At 49.5% G+C, this 11,405-nt stretch overlaps 1 protein-coding gene across 3 annotated transcripts; it reads right to left on the minus strand.

Moving 5' to 3' along the window:
* Positions 1-1,908: 1,908 nt before the first annotated feature.
* Positions 1,909-9,223, minus strand: LOC132241203 (granzyme H-like). 3 transcript variants are annotated; one of them, XR_009454461.1, is made up of 7 exons: positions 8,894-9,223; positions 7,811-7,955; positions 7,208-7,337; positions 6,786-7,043; positions 4,173-4,284; positions 3,775-3,831; positions 1,909-2,924 (listed from the first exon to the last, which is right to left on the minus strand). XR_009454461.1 is itself a non-coding variant. In XM_059709481.1 (5 exons), the coding sequence occupies exons 1-5, from the start codon at positions 8,946-8,948 to the stop codon at positions 4,249-4,251; spliced, it is 624 nt and encodes a 207-aa protein (XP_059565464.1). In that variant the 5' UTR covers positions 8,949-9,223; the 3' UTR covers positions 4,060-4,248. The 3 variants fall into 3 exon arrangements, 2 of the variants coding, with proteins under 2 accessions (XP_059565464.1, XP_059565449.1); XM_059709481.1 differs by lacking the exons at positions 1,909-2,924; positions 3,775-3,831 and having other exon boundaries at positions 4,060-4,284; XM_059709466.1 differs by lacking the exons at positions 1,909-2,924; positions 3,775-3,831; positions 4,173-4,284 and adding an exon at positions 5,371-6,446.
* Positions 9,224-11,405: the final 2,182 nt, after the last annotated feature.

An 11,405-nucleotide genomic window follows, 5' to 3' on the forward strand; every position in this document is an offset into this window, starting at 1 on the left:
ACAGAATAAGGGTTCTAGAAATAAAAATCATTACATCAAACAGGGAGAAATAAATGTAAACATACTTAGAAATCATTTTAAGGAAACATGTATTGTCAAGAGCAGCCCTGTCTGACAGTCTGTTCGATGTTGTGTCAAACTACAGCAGGAATGCCGGGGAGGGTTGGTGGTGTGGGGAGGGGGGGGGAGGGGTAAGAGATCAACCGAAGGACTTGTATGCATGCATATAAGCATAACCAATGGACAGAAGACACTGGGGGGGAGGGGGGAGGGGAGGCCAGCAGTAGGTCAAGGGGAGAAAAAAAAAGGAGACATATGTAATACTCTTTGTAATACTTTAAGCAATAAAACAAAATTTAAAAAAAGAGCAGCACTGTCCTCATGATGTTCAGTCATTTTAATAGTTTTTCTTCCTAATGTACATCATCCTGTGTCAAGTACTCCTATCAGGTGTCAGGGGAAGGCAGACCCACCAGGCGCTGTCCTTCAAGGCACACACCTTGCCCTTGGGGTTGGATACCTGTGGACTCTCTGCTGCCGGCTCTGCCTTACACCAGGGGCCCCGCGAGCTCCTCATGGCTGACTGTCCGGGGGCTCCATTTCTTTTGTGTGATGGCCCCTCCTGGGGGTCGTGTTTGAATGAAGTGGCCCCTTAGCTCCTGCACCGTCTACCCTTCACCTGCTCATCTTACAGGTGCATTCAGCTCTTGTCTCACATGTGCTTCTGCCAGGGTTGGGAGCCCCAGGGAACACTTGGCACATGGATGTAGGGACAGTCTAGTGTGTAAAATGAGCTTTTATTTGCTTTCCAGCTTACACTTAAACGTGCTGGGTTTTGTTCCTCATATGCTTGTGGTTCATTTGCTATTGTTTTTAAGGAAGCTGTTTTTCCTTTCGATGTGGGTCCCACTTGACTCCCTGTTTGTGCAGCTGTTGTGAATTTGTTGTGTTCTGTCACTCCAGCCACGGGTGGTGCTGTTTGGAGGACACAGGCCTCTGATACAGGGTCATCTGGGTCACAATGAGCTGCCTTGCACTTGAAATGTGGCATTTTGTGGGTTTGCGGGCTGAGGCTAATGCCCCTACCTGTGCTGTAAGTAAAGATAAGGCTGCCCTGGCTGCCTCCCCCCTCACCTCCCGACATGGACTCCACTGAGTGGATTGGAACACTCAGGACACGTAGGCGTCCATTTCACACTGTCATTCTGGAATCAAACACCATCAGGCATGTGAAACTGTTATGTGCAATAAAGAGAAAAGAAATATTGCATGATCTCACTCATTTATGAAATACAATGAACAACATAAACTGAAGAACAAAAACAGATCCAGAGACAGAGAATCATTGACCAGACCGTCAAACCTCAGAGGGAAGGAAGGGGAGAGTGGGGGTTAAGGGGGAGAGATCAACCAAAGGACTTGCATGCATGCATATAAGCATAACCAACGGACACAGACACCAGGGGGGTGAGGGCATGAGTGTGTGTGGGGGGGTAATGGAGGTGGATAAGGACACATATGTAATACCTTAATCAATAAATAAATTAAAAAAGAGAAAACACTGAGAGTTTAATTATTTTCAAGACAAAATTTCTTGTGGATTCCAAGTACAGACCTATCTGTGCTAAACCCATCTGCCTGGTGGAGGAGAGGAACCAGGAAAATTTAGAGGAAATTCCTGATCATGGCACGTGTCCCAGTGGCAGGGACAGAGCCTGTTTGCTCCTCCCACAAAGATAGAAGGACATTTGATCTATTGTTGGATGGCAAAGTGACACTTTGCAGCCATGCAGCTTGAAGCCCTCTGGCTCACAAAGGTGCCATAACCCAGGTAGCCCGCAGGGGGAGGCAGGACCTGCGGCCAGGCCAGGTTGAAAGGGGCTGAGGTAGCTGAGTTCTTGCGGGGATGCTGGGCTGGAAGGCACTGAGCTGGTCCTGCCCAGGTGGGAAGTAGATTCTGGCTCTTCTGATAGGCACCAGGTGGGCTGGCAGTTCAGGTCTGGTGAGGAAGCAATAGAGGAGAATTCACGCTGGTATTCAGAACTGTGTTAGGTAGATGTGAGAGAGGCTGGCTCAAAATAAGTGGTCTGGGTTGGGGGTGGTGGTGGGGGAAGAAGCTGGTGTCTGGGCACTCAGATGGAAAACAGGGGCTGGGAAGGTCAGCCAGGGAGAAAAGAGGCTGACTGAGCTCAGTGCTGTCCCAGGGCCGGGCAGGGAAATGTGACCTGAGTAGGCTGAGGGCCATCATAGGAGCATCTGAGCCTCCTGAGAATCCTGCTCCCACTGGAGAGAGAGGACCTGGAAGCAGAAAACAGTGCCCATGGCATGGCCTTCTGGCCTCTAGGTCCTGGAGTTATTCTTCTTCAGCCAAATTGTTGGGGGAGAGGGGGTTGGTGATAGTATTTGGCTTACAGAAGATAAGAAATTTCTGAGGCCCAAAGAGGGCCATTTCTTGGGAGAGAATTTTTTTTTTTAAATAATGGAGCTTAGAATCAGACCTTCCAGAGGGTTAAGCACCAAAGAGGTGTGCTTGCAAAATGGATGAGAAACTATACTGTATGGGGTTTAGGGAGGATGGAGGCTGGGGGGAGAAAGAAGGAAGCAAGCCCAGAATTGCCAGCAGAGGGCGCATGGAGCATTGTTGTTACCTATTGAAAGGGGTTCACTGAATAAGACTTCTGTGGCATTGGCTCTAGAGATGTGTTTATTAGGCCCTGTACTCCACACTGCCTGCCCCATGGGATTCTTGCCTCTGCCCCCAGACGAATGGTCAAGCCAAGAGGAAGGCCAGCCTCATGCCTGCTGTTAGAGGCTCTTCATTGTTCTCTGTATCCAGGGGAGGAAGTATGAGACGTTCATGAAGACTCCTGGAAGTTTCTTTCTCCACAGGAGAAAATTCCCTGGGCCTGTTGTTACACGTGAGTCTCCCTGTGAGCCGAAAGAGGAAAGACTGAGCTGGACTCCTTGGGGTCCTGCCCTCCTGGACACCCAGGGGCAGGTGGTCTGTGTTTGGGGCTGTGGGGGGATCTGGGCCAGGGCCGGCCTTGTTGCCTCCTTTGGTCCCCGGGCTCCAGCCTGACTTCAACTGTTCTTTCCAGCTTAACCCACGCCAAGATTTTCTCTCCAATACCCAGGGACACTCTGGGGATAACACTTCTGTGGGGTGACTGATCCTTTCTCACCTCCACCCCTGATCCACCCAGGGGAAAACACCAAAGACCGGGCTGTCCAATCTCTCAGGACGAGGCGTGAAGAGATGGCTCCTCCCCAGGTTCCATCTTCTGGGACCTGTCAAGGTAAATGCTGGAATCCTGATCCTAGGCCAGTATTTCTCTTCTCTGGATGCTCTTCCCAAATCTGGTGACCCTGCTGTAGTATCTGGGGAAACATGACATTCATTGCCCATCAGTGTATATGGTCACTTCCACCTCCTGCAGAGTGGTTGGTAGAGTGCCATCTCCATGGGCCTTCAGCTGGCCACAGTGCCCTTCTGTCCTGGCCTCATTCATCCTCACCTCTGGGCAGGCTGAAAGGATTCACAGACAGTGGCCTCTGGGCCGGGACACTGAGGGACACCTGAGTCACTGGGACTGGTTTGGTGGCCAGGATGGAAAGTAAGGAAGGCAAGTGCTTCATTCAGTTGGAGGAGAAACAATATGGACTCATAAGAGTAAGAGCAGCAGGAGTTTTTGTCCCCTGTGGTAACATGATGTCATTGGAGAAGTTCTTAGGATTATAGTGCGGGTGGAGGATGGCTATTTTCTCCAGGATGACCTGCTGGGTCGTCACCTGCTCCTTGATGGTGTGGGCCCTAGGGAGACACTGATTGACCTGCACAGAGAGCAGAACGGTGAGTGGGGCGGGAGGGAGTGTCATAGGAGATTAGTCCCGGAATCGTGAAGGCAGGTGACAGCTGAGGGAGGGCTGTGGCTCAGGGAAATGGAAGCCACAGGAAGACAGCAGCTGAGTGTCTCAGCCTCTCAACGACACTGAGGTTAGTGAGCTGGGAGCTCACGCTCATGCGCTTAGGAAATATCACAAAATTGCTTGAGTTTGCATTTTGATCCAAATGCATGCATCCCTGGTTCACTGTTGCTTTATTTGCCCAGTGTGGTCCCTCCCTCTCTTCTTAACTATGTCACTTTGCTGTCACCTCTGAGCCCAAATCTTACCTGTCTATTTCCCAGCCTCTCATTGCCCCAGTCATGATCTCAGAGGGATTCTCTGATGAGCTCTCATTGGCTTGAGTTACCAGGAGACTAGGGAGCTGCCCTGGGCTGCAGCCTGTGAGGAAAGGATAGGGTCCCTGTAGTGGTCTCAGGAGTGACCAGCTGTCAGGACCAAGTTCACTCCCACAAGGACACACCACATGTGCTCTCCTTCTGATCGTGAATGTGAATGAAGGCCATGTAGGAATGGGAGTGGGGCTTGACTTCATGTCCGCCGATGATCTCCCCTGAAGGTTAAGGCTTGAAGGTGGGTGACTGGCAGTGTCTGTGCTCAGGAGGGAAGGCTTAGGAAGGAGATAATTGAGGTAGGTGGTCTAGGTGCTCAAAAGAAATTGGAGGGAGGGTCTCTTAGATCCTCCTTTAGCCCAGGAACCTTCTCTGAACCTCAGGCCTCAGAACCCTCCTCTAAGAACAGGGTACAGTGCTTGCTCTCCAAGTCCTCCTCAGACACATGAATGGAGGAGACAAGGCCTATCTTGCATATGGTGGAGCCCCTAGGGGTGGAACAGGACTCAGTGAGTCTCCCTGATGTTCTGAGCCTGTGTTTACACCCGATTGGTGCTGTTTCTAATAATCTACCGATGAGCTCATGGAGTCAGATTTTCTGAAGTCCTCTTGTCCTAGTGCCTAATAGATCCTAAGTTCTTAGTAAACATTTGTTGGCTGCATGAATGATGGACTCCAATTAGCTTTTGCCTGATGTCTGATGGGATTCAAGGCCACAGGGATGGGGAGAGGGCACAGCCAGGGAGCATGGAGCCAAAACATTTGTTAATTCATTATCTCAGCTAATATCCCTGTGATTAATTCACATAATCCCTGACAGTGACCAGCTCTCAGGACCAAGTTCACTCACACAAGGACACACCACATGTGGTCTACTTCTCATCTTGAATGTGAATGAAGGCCATGTAGGAATGGGAGTGGGGCTTGACTTCAGGTCCTCCGATGATCTCCCCTGAAGATTAAGGCTTGAAGGTAGGCCTTGTCTCCTCCCTAGGTTTGGGGTTTCCCATTTGACACATCCCTCATGGGACATAGGGATCTTAATTACCTCAGCTAATTAATTAGCTGAGGGCCTGGGAAGCAGGGGAGGTGGGGCCACAGCTCAGATCAGTCACACCTGGCTCCTCTCCTGGGCATGGCCTGCATTCACTTTCAAAATGAGGAGAAGACCAGGTGTTTTGTGTTCTTGTGTGAGAGACCTCCTGGTTCAGAGGTTGACACTTAACTACTGACCCACACCGGCTGGGCCCTTTCAGCATATTCTTGATGTCAGATATAGTATTCTTCATTTCTGCCTGGTTCTTATTCATAATATCTATATCATTTTTCATGCTGATGTTAGGCTTCATTAAGTTCCCTGTAGTTTGAAATAAATTCCTGGAAGTTCCAATTAAGTTTCTTAGAGTTCTCACCAAGTTCCTTGTGCATATTTATAACATAACTGTGCTGATAACTTGCTTGCCCTCATCTCATCTAGGTCCTTTTCTGGAAATGCCTCCATTTCTTTATTTTGAGGGCTGTTTCTTTGTCTCCCCACTTTAGTTGTCTCTTTGAGTTTTTACCCATGTATTAGATGTACTTTCTTTTATGCTGCATATTGGCATTGGGGCTGCGTGGGGTAGGGTGTAAGTGTGGCTTGACGTAGGAGGGCAATATGGATGAGATAAGAGGGTCCCCTAGAAGAGGGTCACTTTTTGGGAACAGATGTCTTCCTTTTCTTGATGGAGCTGACATTAGGCCCGGCAAGGGAGCTGGCACTGGGAGGAGTATTGGGAAGGAGCTGGGTAGCAAGGCAGCATGAATTTTATTCTAGAGATGAAAGGTGCGGTCCATGAAGGGGAAGCGCTAACAGATGGGAAATGTGAACAGATGGTTGCCGCACACACAGCGGGTAACTAACACATGTTTTGGTGAACACAGGAGGAATCAGTGACTTCCACTCTAGAGATGCAAGTTTATTAGGAGACTGGCAGCCTCCCGTCAACCCCTCTGCACAGAGCAGTTCTGGGCTGCGCCCCAGAGGAGACGAATAGATCAGTTCTGGGTGCCTCAGTCTGGTCTCTGCAGTTGGAAACGTCTCATTGTTCTTTTTATCCAGGGCAGAAAGCTGGAGATCTTAGTTTCAACACGGGGTGGTTTCCCATTTTTTTCCCCAAAGGCGACAATGCCCTGGGCCATGTGGTCACACACGAGGGGTCCCCCAGAGTCGCCCTGTCGGCAGAGAGAGGAAACACTGAGCTGGGCCTTGCCCTGCCCTGCCCTCCTTGCTGCTCTGGGGTGTGTGGTCCCTGTTAGGAGCTGCATGGGAGATCAGGGTCAGGGCAGGCCTTGTCTCCTCCCTAGGCCTGGGGTTTTTCCATTTGACTCTGGTGGTCTTTCTCCCCCTCTCGGAAGCCTTTGCCCACCAGTGGCTGTGGGACAGCCTCTCTGCTCCCCGGAGAGACAGGACCAGAGATTGGACATAGGGCTATGGCTAGTTCCCACGGCGTCAGGTTGCCTGCAAGCTTGGGTGTGCCCAGGGCTGGGCATGGATGATGCTGGAGATCTCACCTTAAAAGTAGACTGATTCCTTTCTGGGTCCCCCACACAGATCTCTGTGGTTCTGTTGTAACGGTGTCTGTAGCAAGAGATGCACTGCTCATCCTGTTGGATTTCCAGCTCTACCTCATGCAGTGTGGCTGTGCTGGTGTTCAGGTCGAGTCGCCCCCAGCCGGCCACTCTGCACACCATCCCTGGCTTCACCTGCTCTCCCCTCCTGGGCAGCCTGAGGAGGCTCACAGCAGCAGTCAGAGTAGCCTTCCTCTGCAGCTGAAGGCAGAGGACAGGAGTTCTCATTGAGCAAGGGCTCAGGGACTCCAGGACAGTCATAGCCCTGGACAAGGAAAGGGGTCACACTGGGAGGAAGGAGGTCACAGGAGATGAGAAACCCCAGGCTTAAGGTGTGCAAGAGCCAGTGGAGCAATGAGCCCTACCTGCAGCAACATGATGTCATTGACTTTGGGATGATAGTTTGGGTGGCGGATGGCTGTTTTCACTGGGATGACCTGCTGGGTCCTTTCACGCTTCCTGATGTTGTGGGCGCCCAGGATGACTGTGATGGATCTGCACAGAGACAGCCAGGGACGTGGAGGCTCAGCAGATACAGCCCAGGGGCCAGGAAGGAAAGAGGACAGCTGGGGGCAGTGCAGGATTGGAGTGGGGAGGAATTGTAGGGGCTGGGGCTGGGCACTGAGCATGCCTGTGCCCTGTGCTGGTGGCAGCTCAGGCTAGGTGTCATTTCCTGGAGCAGATCTTGGGTGCTCAGTCACACCCTGAGCTTGCCTTTCTCTAAGCAAAACTGTGAATTTCTCACATTTGTGCCCTGGTCTTCAGGGCACAACCTTGGCCTCCTTCCTAAGCCCCTTTGATCAGTCCCTCCAGTCTTCAACAGGCCACTTGCATTGACCTGTCCCTCTCTCCCCAAAGCTGACCTGTCCTCTGTAGTGCTCCTCTGTGCCCCTAGGTCTGCAGCCCCTGAGAAGAGGGTTCCCTGTGAGGTGCCTGCAGAAGGGTGGGGCCCAGGCTGCGCTCCTCACCTTCCCCAGCAGTGAGCTGCTGTCAGCACAAAGTCCTCACGCACAAGGAAACCCCCACATCTTTTTCTGTCTGAAATCCTGATCCGAAGAAATGCCATGTAGGGACGAGAGTGAGGCTTGACCTCATGACCCCCGATGATTTTCACTGCAAGAAAAATTCTACTGTGCCTGCTGTGCCCATGGAGCCAGAGGCTAGAGAGGGGAAGACTGGGATAGACAGGGGCAGGCGGGGAGAACTTGGATGGTAGATAGTGATGCCTGTAGTCATAAGCCATAACCAAGAAGACATCCTGCAGGTTCCTTGGGCAACATTCCTGACTTGCTACCCAACATTCCTGACCCGACCCACAAGACTGAGATACTCCCTATGACAAAGAAAAGAGCAATCCTAATCCCTTCATTCCTGTTGCAGCTATGTGTGTGGGCAATGGGGTTGGTATCTGGAACAAGCAATTTAGTGCCTATAGAGCATGGAAAATCCTTCCTCCCATGTTCCTTGGTCCTCTCTCCCTTCTTTTTCCCAAACTCAGAGCCATTGCTGGTTTGTACTATTCAGAACATTGGGACTGAAAAATTACCAGAGAGAATTTGAGATCAAAGCAGCCTCAGGGGACCAGGATGCTACCAACTCTGGGATCAACTGGATCCCCAGCTTCTTTACAAAGCTTGGAGAAGGGGGTAGAGATTGAGGATAGATTTTAAGACATTGCGTTAGAACATTAGTGGGCCTTGCTTCGATTACGGAAGCCTATCCCTTCACCAAGTTGTGATTTTCTGTGGAATTATTTCTCATTTCAAGTGTCCAACCTCCTTTCAAATGTCTTTGAAAAAGAGCCCACTTTCCAGATGGCAAGGGATGGGGAGAGCAGCCATGGGCCCTCCTCAGGAGCAGCCCTCTGCCCTCCTATTCCTGTTGAGTTTTAATTCAGCATTAGTCTTGCTGGTCTTTGAGGGAGGTGGGATTTAGAGTTGAGAAAGTGCCTGGGGATGGACCAGGGCCAGGATGTGCCTGAGTGTAGCATGTGAGCAGGGCTGTGTGAGTGCCGCAGGGCATTGGGCTTCTGCTGGGGGTCAGTCACTCACCTGCCTGCGCCGTGGGAGCCAGAAGAAAGGCCAGCAGGAGCAGAAGTGGCTGCATCTCCTCAGGAAGCTGCCCAGGTCAGAGCTGCTGGTGCTTCCTCCTGGTCTTCTGAGCCCAGGGCTCTTTAGTGTTGTGGCCTTTATCACCCACGGCCCGCTCAGTAACCACATAAGCACTGGCAGCCATTGACTCAGTGGTGACTATTCCAGCTGAAAACAGGAACCACAGGCTATAGATAGGGCGGTTCGTGATGCTGCATCAACCAGTAGCAGGTGCCTGAGCCCCAGGAACCCAAATCTCATAACACACACAAGGACCCCTCCTTTCCTTGGCTCTCTCTTGAAAGTTTGGGTGATTGTTTATTGAGGTCCCCTTTTTGTGAGAGTCAGCAGTATTGGAGATGAGATTTCTTGCTTCTGCTGGAGGAGACAAAGCCATCAGTGATCAGGTAATGATAGTGAGGGCTGTGGGTGGAGGGATGGACAAATGGTGTGGCAGTGATGCCAAAGAGGGCTTGTTCTAGTGACAAAAGAGCTGATGGCTTAACAAAACTAACAAACTAACATTTATTTTTCTCAGGAATCTGCATTTGGACTGGGTTTAGTGTGGACATCTCCCCTCAGCTCCCCTTGATGGCAGAGGAGGCTTGAAGCCTGGAGCCTTCCCAGTGGTTGGTGCCAGATGTCTGTGGGCATGTCCGCTCCCCTCTGTGAATCTCTGCATAGGATTGTTCAGTCTTCTTTGCAGCATGATGGTGGCTTCCGCAGAGTGAGCCTCTCTTCCAAACGACCCAGGCAGACGTATTCTTTCTCCCCCTAGGCTTTGTAGCCATATGGTATCCTTTCTACCTTAGTCTACCCCGTGGGGGCAATCAAAAGCCCTCACCCAGATTTAAAAAGGAAAGAGCATTGCAGTCATGTAATAGAGCCTGTGGATGGGAGATTCATGGTGGGAGTCAAAGCAGCGCACAATCGGCCCCCCTGCTGAGGTACATGTAGAGTCAGTGAGAGGACCTGAAACCACGGACCCCTATAAGCCTCGGCCACAGCCTTTGGAGAGGTTGGGGTCTGCTCTGTCCAAACCACGTGTATGAGAATGGAAGAGGGTTGACTGTCCCAACAGTTACTCTTTTGTGAAGTGGGAATGAATACAAGGAAGCCAAATAGCATTCTCCCAGCACTGTCCAGATCACTCTTTCATTTCGGATGTCTTTATACCAAGCTAATAGATGCATTTAATTTGATTCCAATAAAAATATCATTTTTTTCTTCCAGTGTTTCACAAGTTCTAGACAATTTCTAAAATATATGTGGAAAATAAACATGTTAGAATAGCTCTGAAAATTTTGACAAAAGGAAAAAAGACAGTAAGGGAGAGGGTAAGCCTTATCAGATATTAAAAACATTATATAAAACTTCTTTCCTGGTTCATGAGTAGACAGAAGCCCTTTAAACAGAATAGAAAACCTAGAAACTTTCCCAAGTACATAAAGATATGTAATTTATGATAAGGTAGCATTTCAAATCATTGGGAAAAAGATAGACTTTCTAATATATGATATTGGAACAACTAGAAAATATTTTTTCTTTGTTTTATTTTCCAATCAGAGTTGACAAAGTCACTTTTAAAAGATATTAAGTTGGAGTCATATTTCATATAAACCACCAGAATGAAATGCAAATAGGTAAGACACTTACATATCCTATATAATAAAGAGCTAATATGCTAGTTAGACCGAACAGCAGAACAGCCATCCGGAGGACATTCTGGATGAAGCTGGGGCGGCATGGGCCAAGCCCCTTGCATGAATTTCACGCTTCGGCCTCTAGTACAAAATAAAACCATATATGCACTGCGAATAAACATAGATGAATTTCTATATAAACTCAGAAGGGGGTAAAGCCTTTCTAGCAATGACTCTAAATACAAAAACTTTAAAAGAAGTGATTGATAAATACATTTTGATATGTAAAAAATAAGTTTTACAAGTCTCCACTTTCCTGACCACGGGAGTCTCCCTAATTTGAATTGGATTGTGCACAGGCAGGAGCTTTTGGTAATGAGAAGGACCATGTCCAATTGAATGGTGTTCAGAGGCAGATTCTAACTGCCATTAGCAAATACATTGCAGGATTGTCCTGCCATTTGATTCTGTACAATTGTTAATGGGTGAAAATGGGGTGCTCAATGGTGGAAGTGGGGGATGCCTTTCCCAACTGGGTGCTGGGGGTAGGGTTCTTATGATAGCTTTAGAAAAGGAATTTTCTAAGACTTCTACAGGAGAATGAGTGAATTTTATTTGCATGGAGTTATATCCCTCAGTTGCAAAATTCTCATTTCCTTTAAATTGGACCTGGAAAAGGTGCAGCTGGGGATTCAGCAGAGCTAGAAGCAAAGCCAGTGCCCAGAGGTTGCATTCCACGGTGGAGTAAGTCCTGCAGAGCATCAGGCTGGTTGTAATCCATTAGTTCACTGAGTGTGGGCCATGTGGGCCAATGCAGGGGAGCAGGCCCT

This window comes from Myotis daubentonii, chromosome 1 (assembly GCF_963259705.1).
Source record: "Myotis daubentonii chromosome 1, mMyoDau2.1, whole genome shotgun sequence".
Lineage (NCBI taxonomy): Eukaryota > Metazoa > Chordata > Mammalia > Chiroptera > Vespertilionidae > Myotis > Myotis daubentonii.

Excerpts from the sequence above, each read along its gene's own strand:
- LOC132241203 (XM_059709466.1), bottom strand. The coding sequence starts at position 8,948 with ATGCAGCCACTTCTGCTCCTGCTGGCCTTTCTTCTGGCTCCCACGGCG. Across the intron at positions 7,338-7,810 it reads GCAGCTCACTGCTGGGGAAG|ATCCATCACAGTCATCCTGG; the intron begins GTGAGGAGCGCA and ends GTCTCTGTGCAG. Across the intron at positions 6,447-6,785 it reads GGAATCAGTCTACTTTTAAG|GGCGACTCTGGGGGACCCCT; the intron begins GTGAGATCTCCA and ends CTCTGCCGACAG.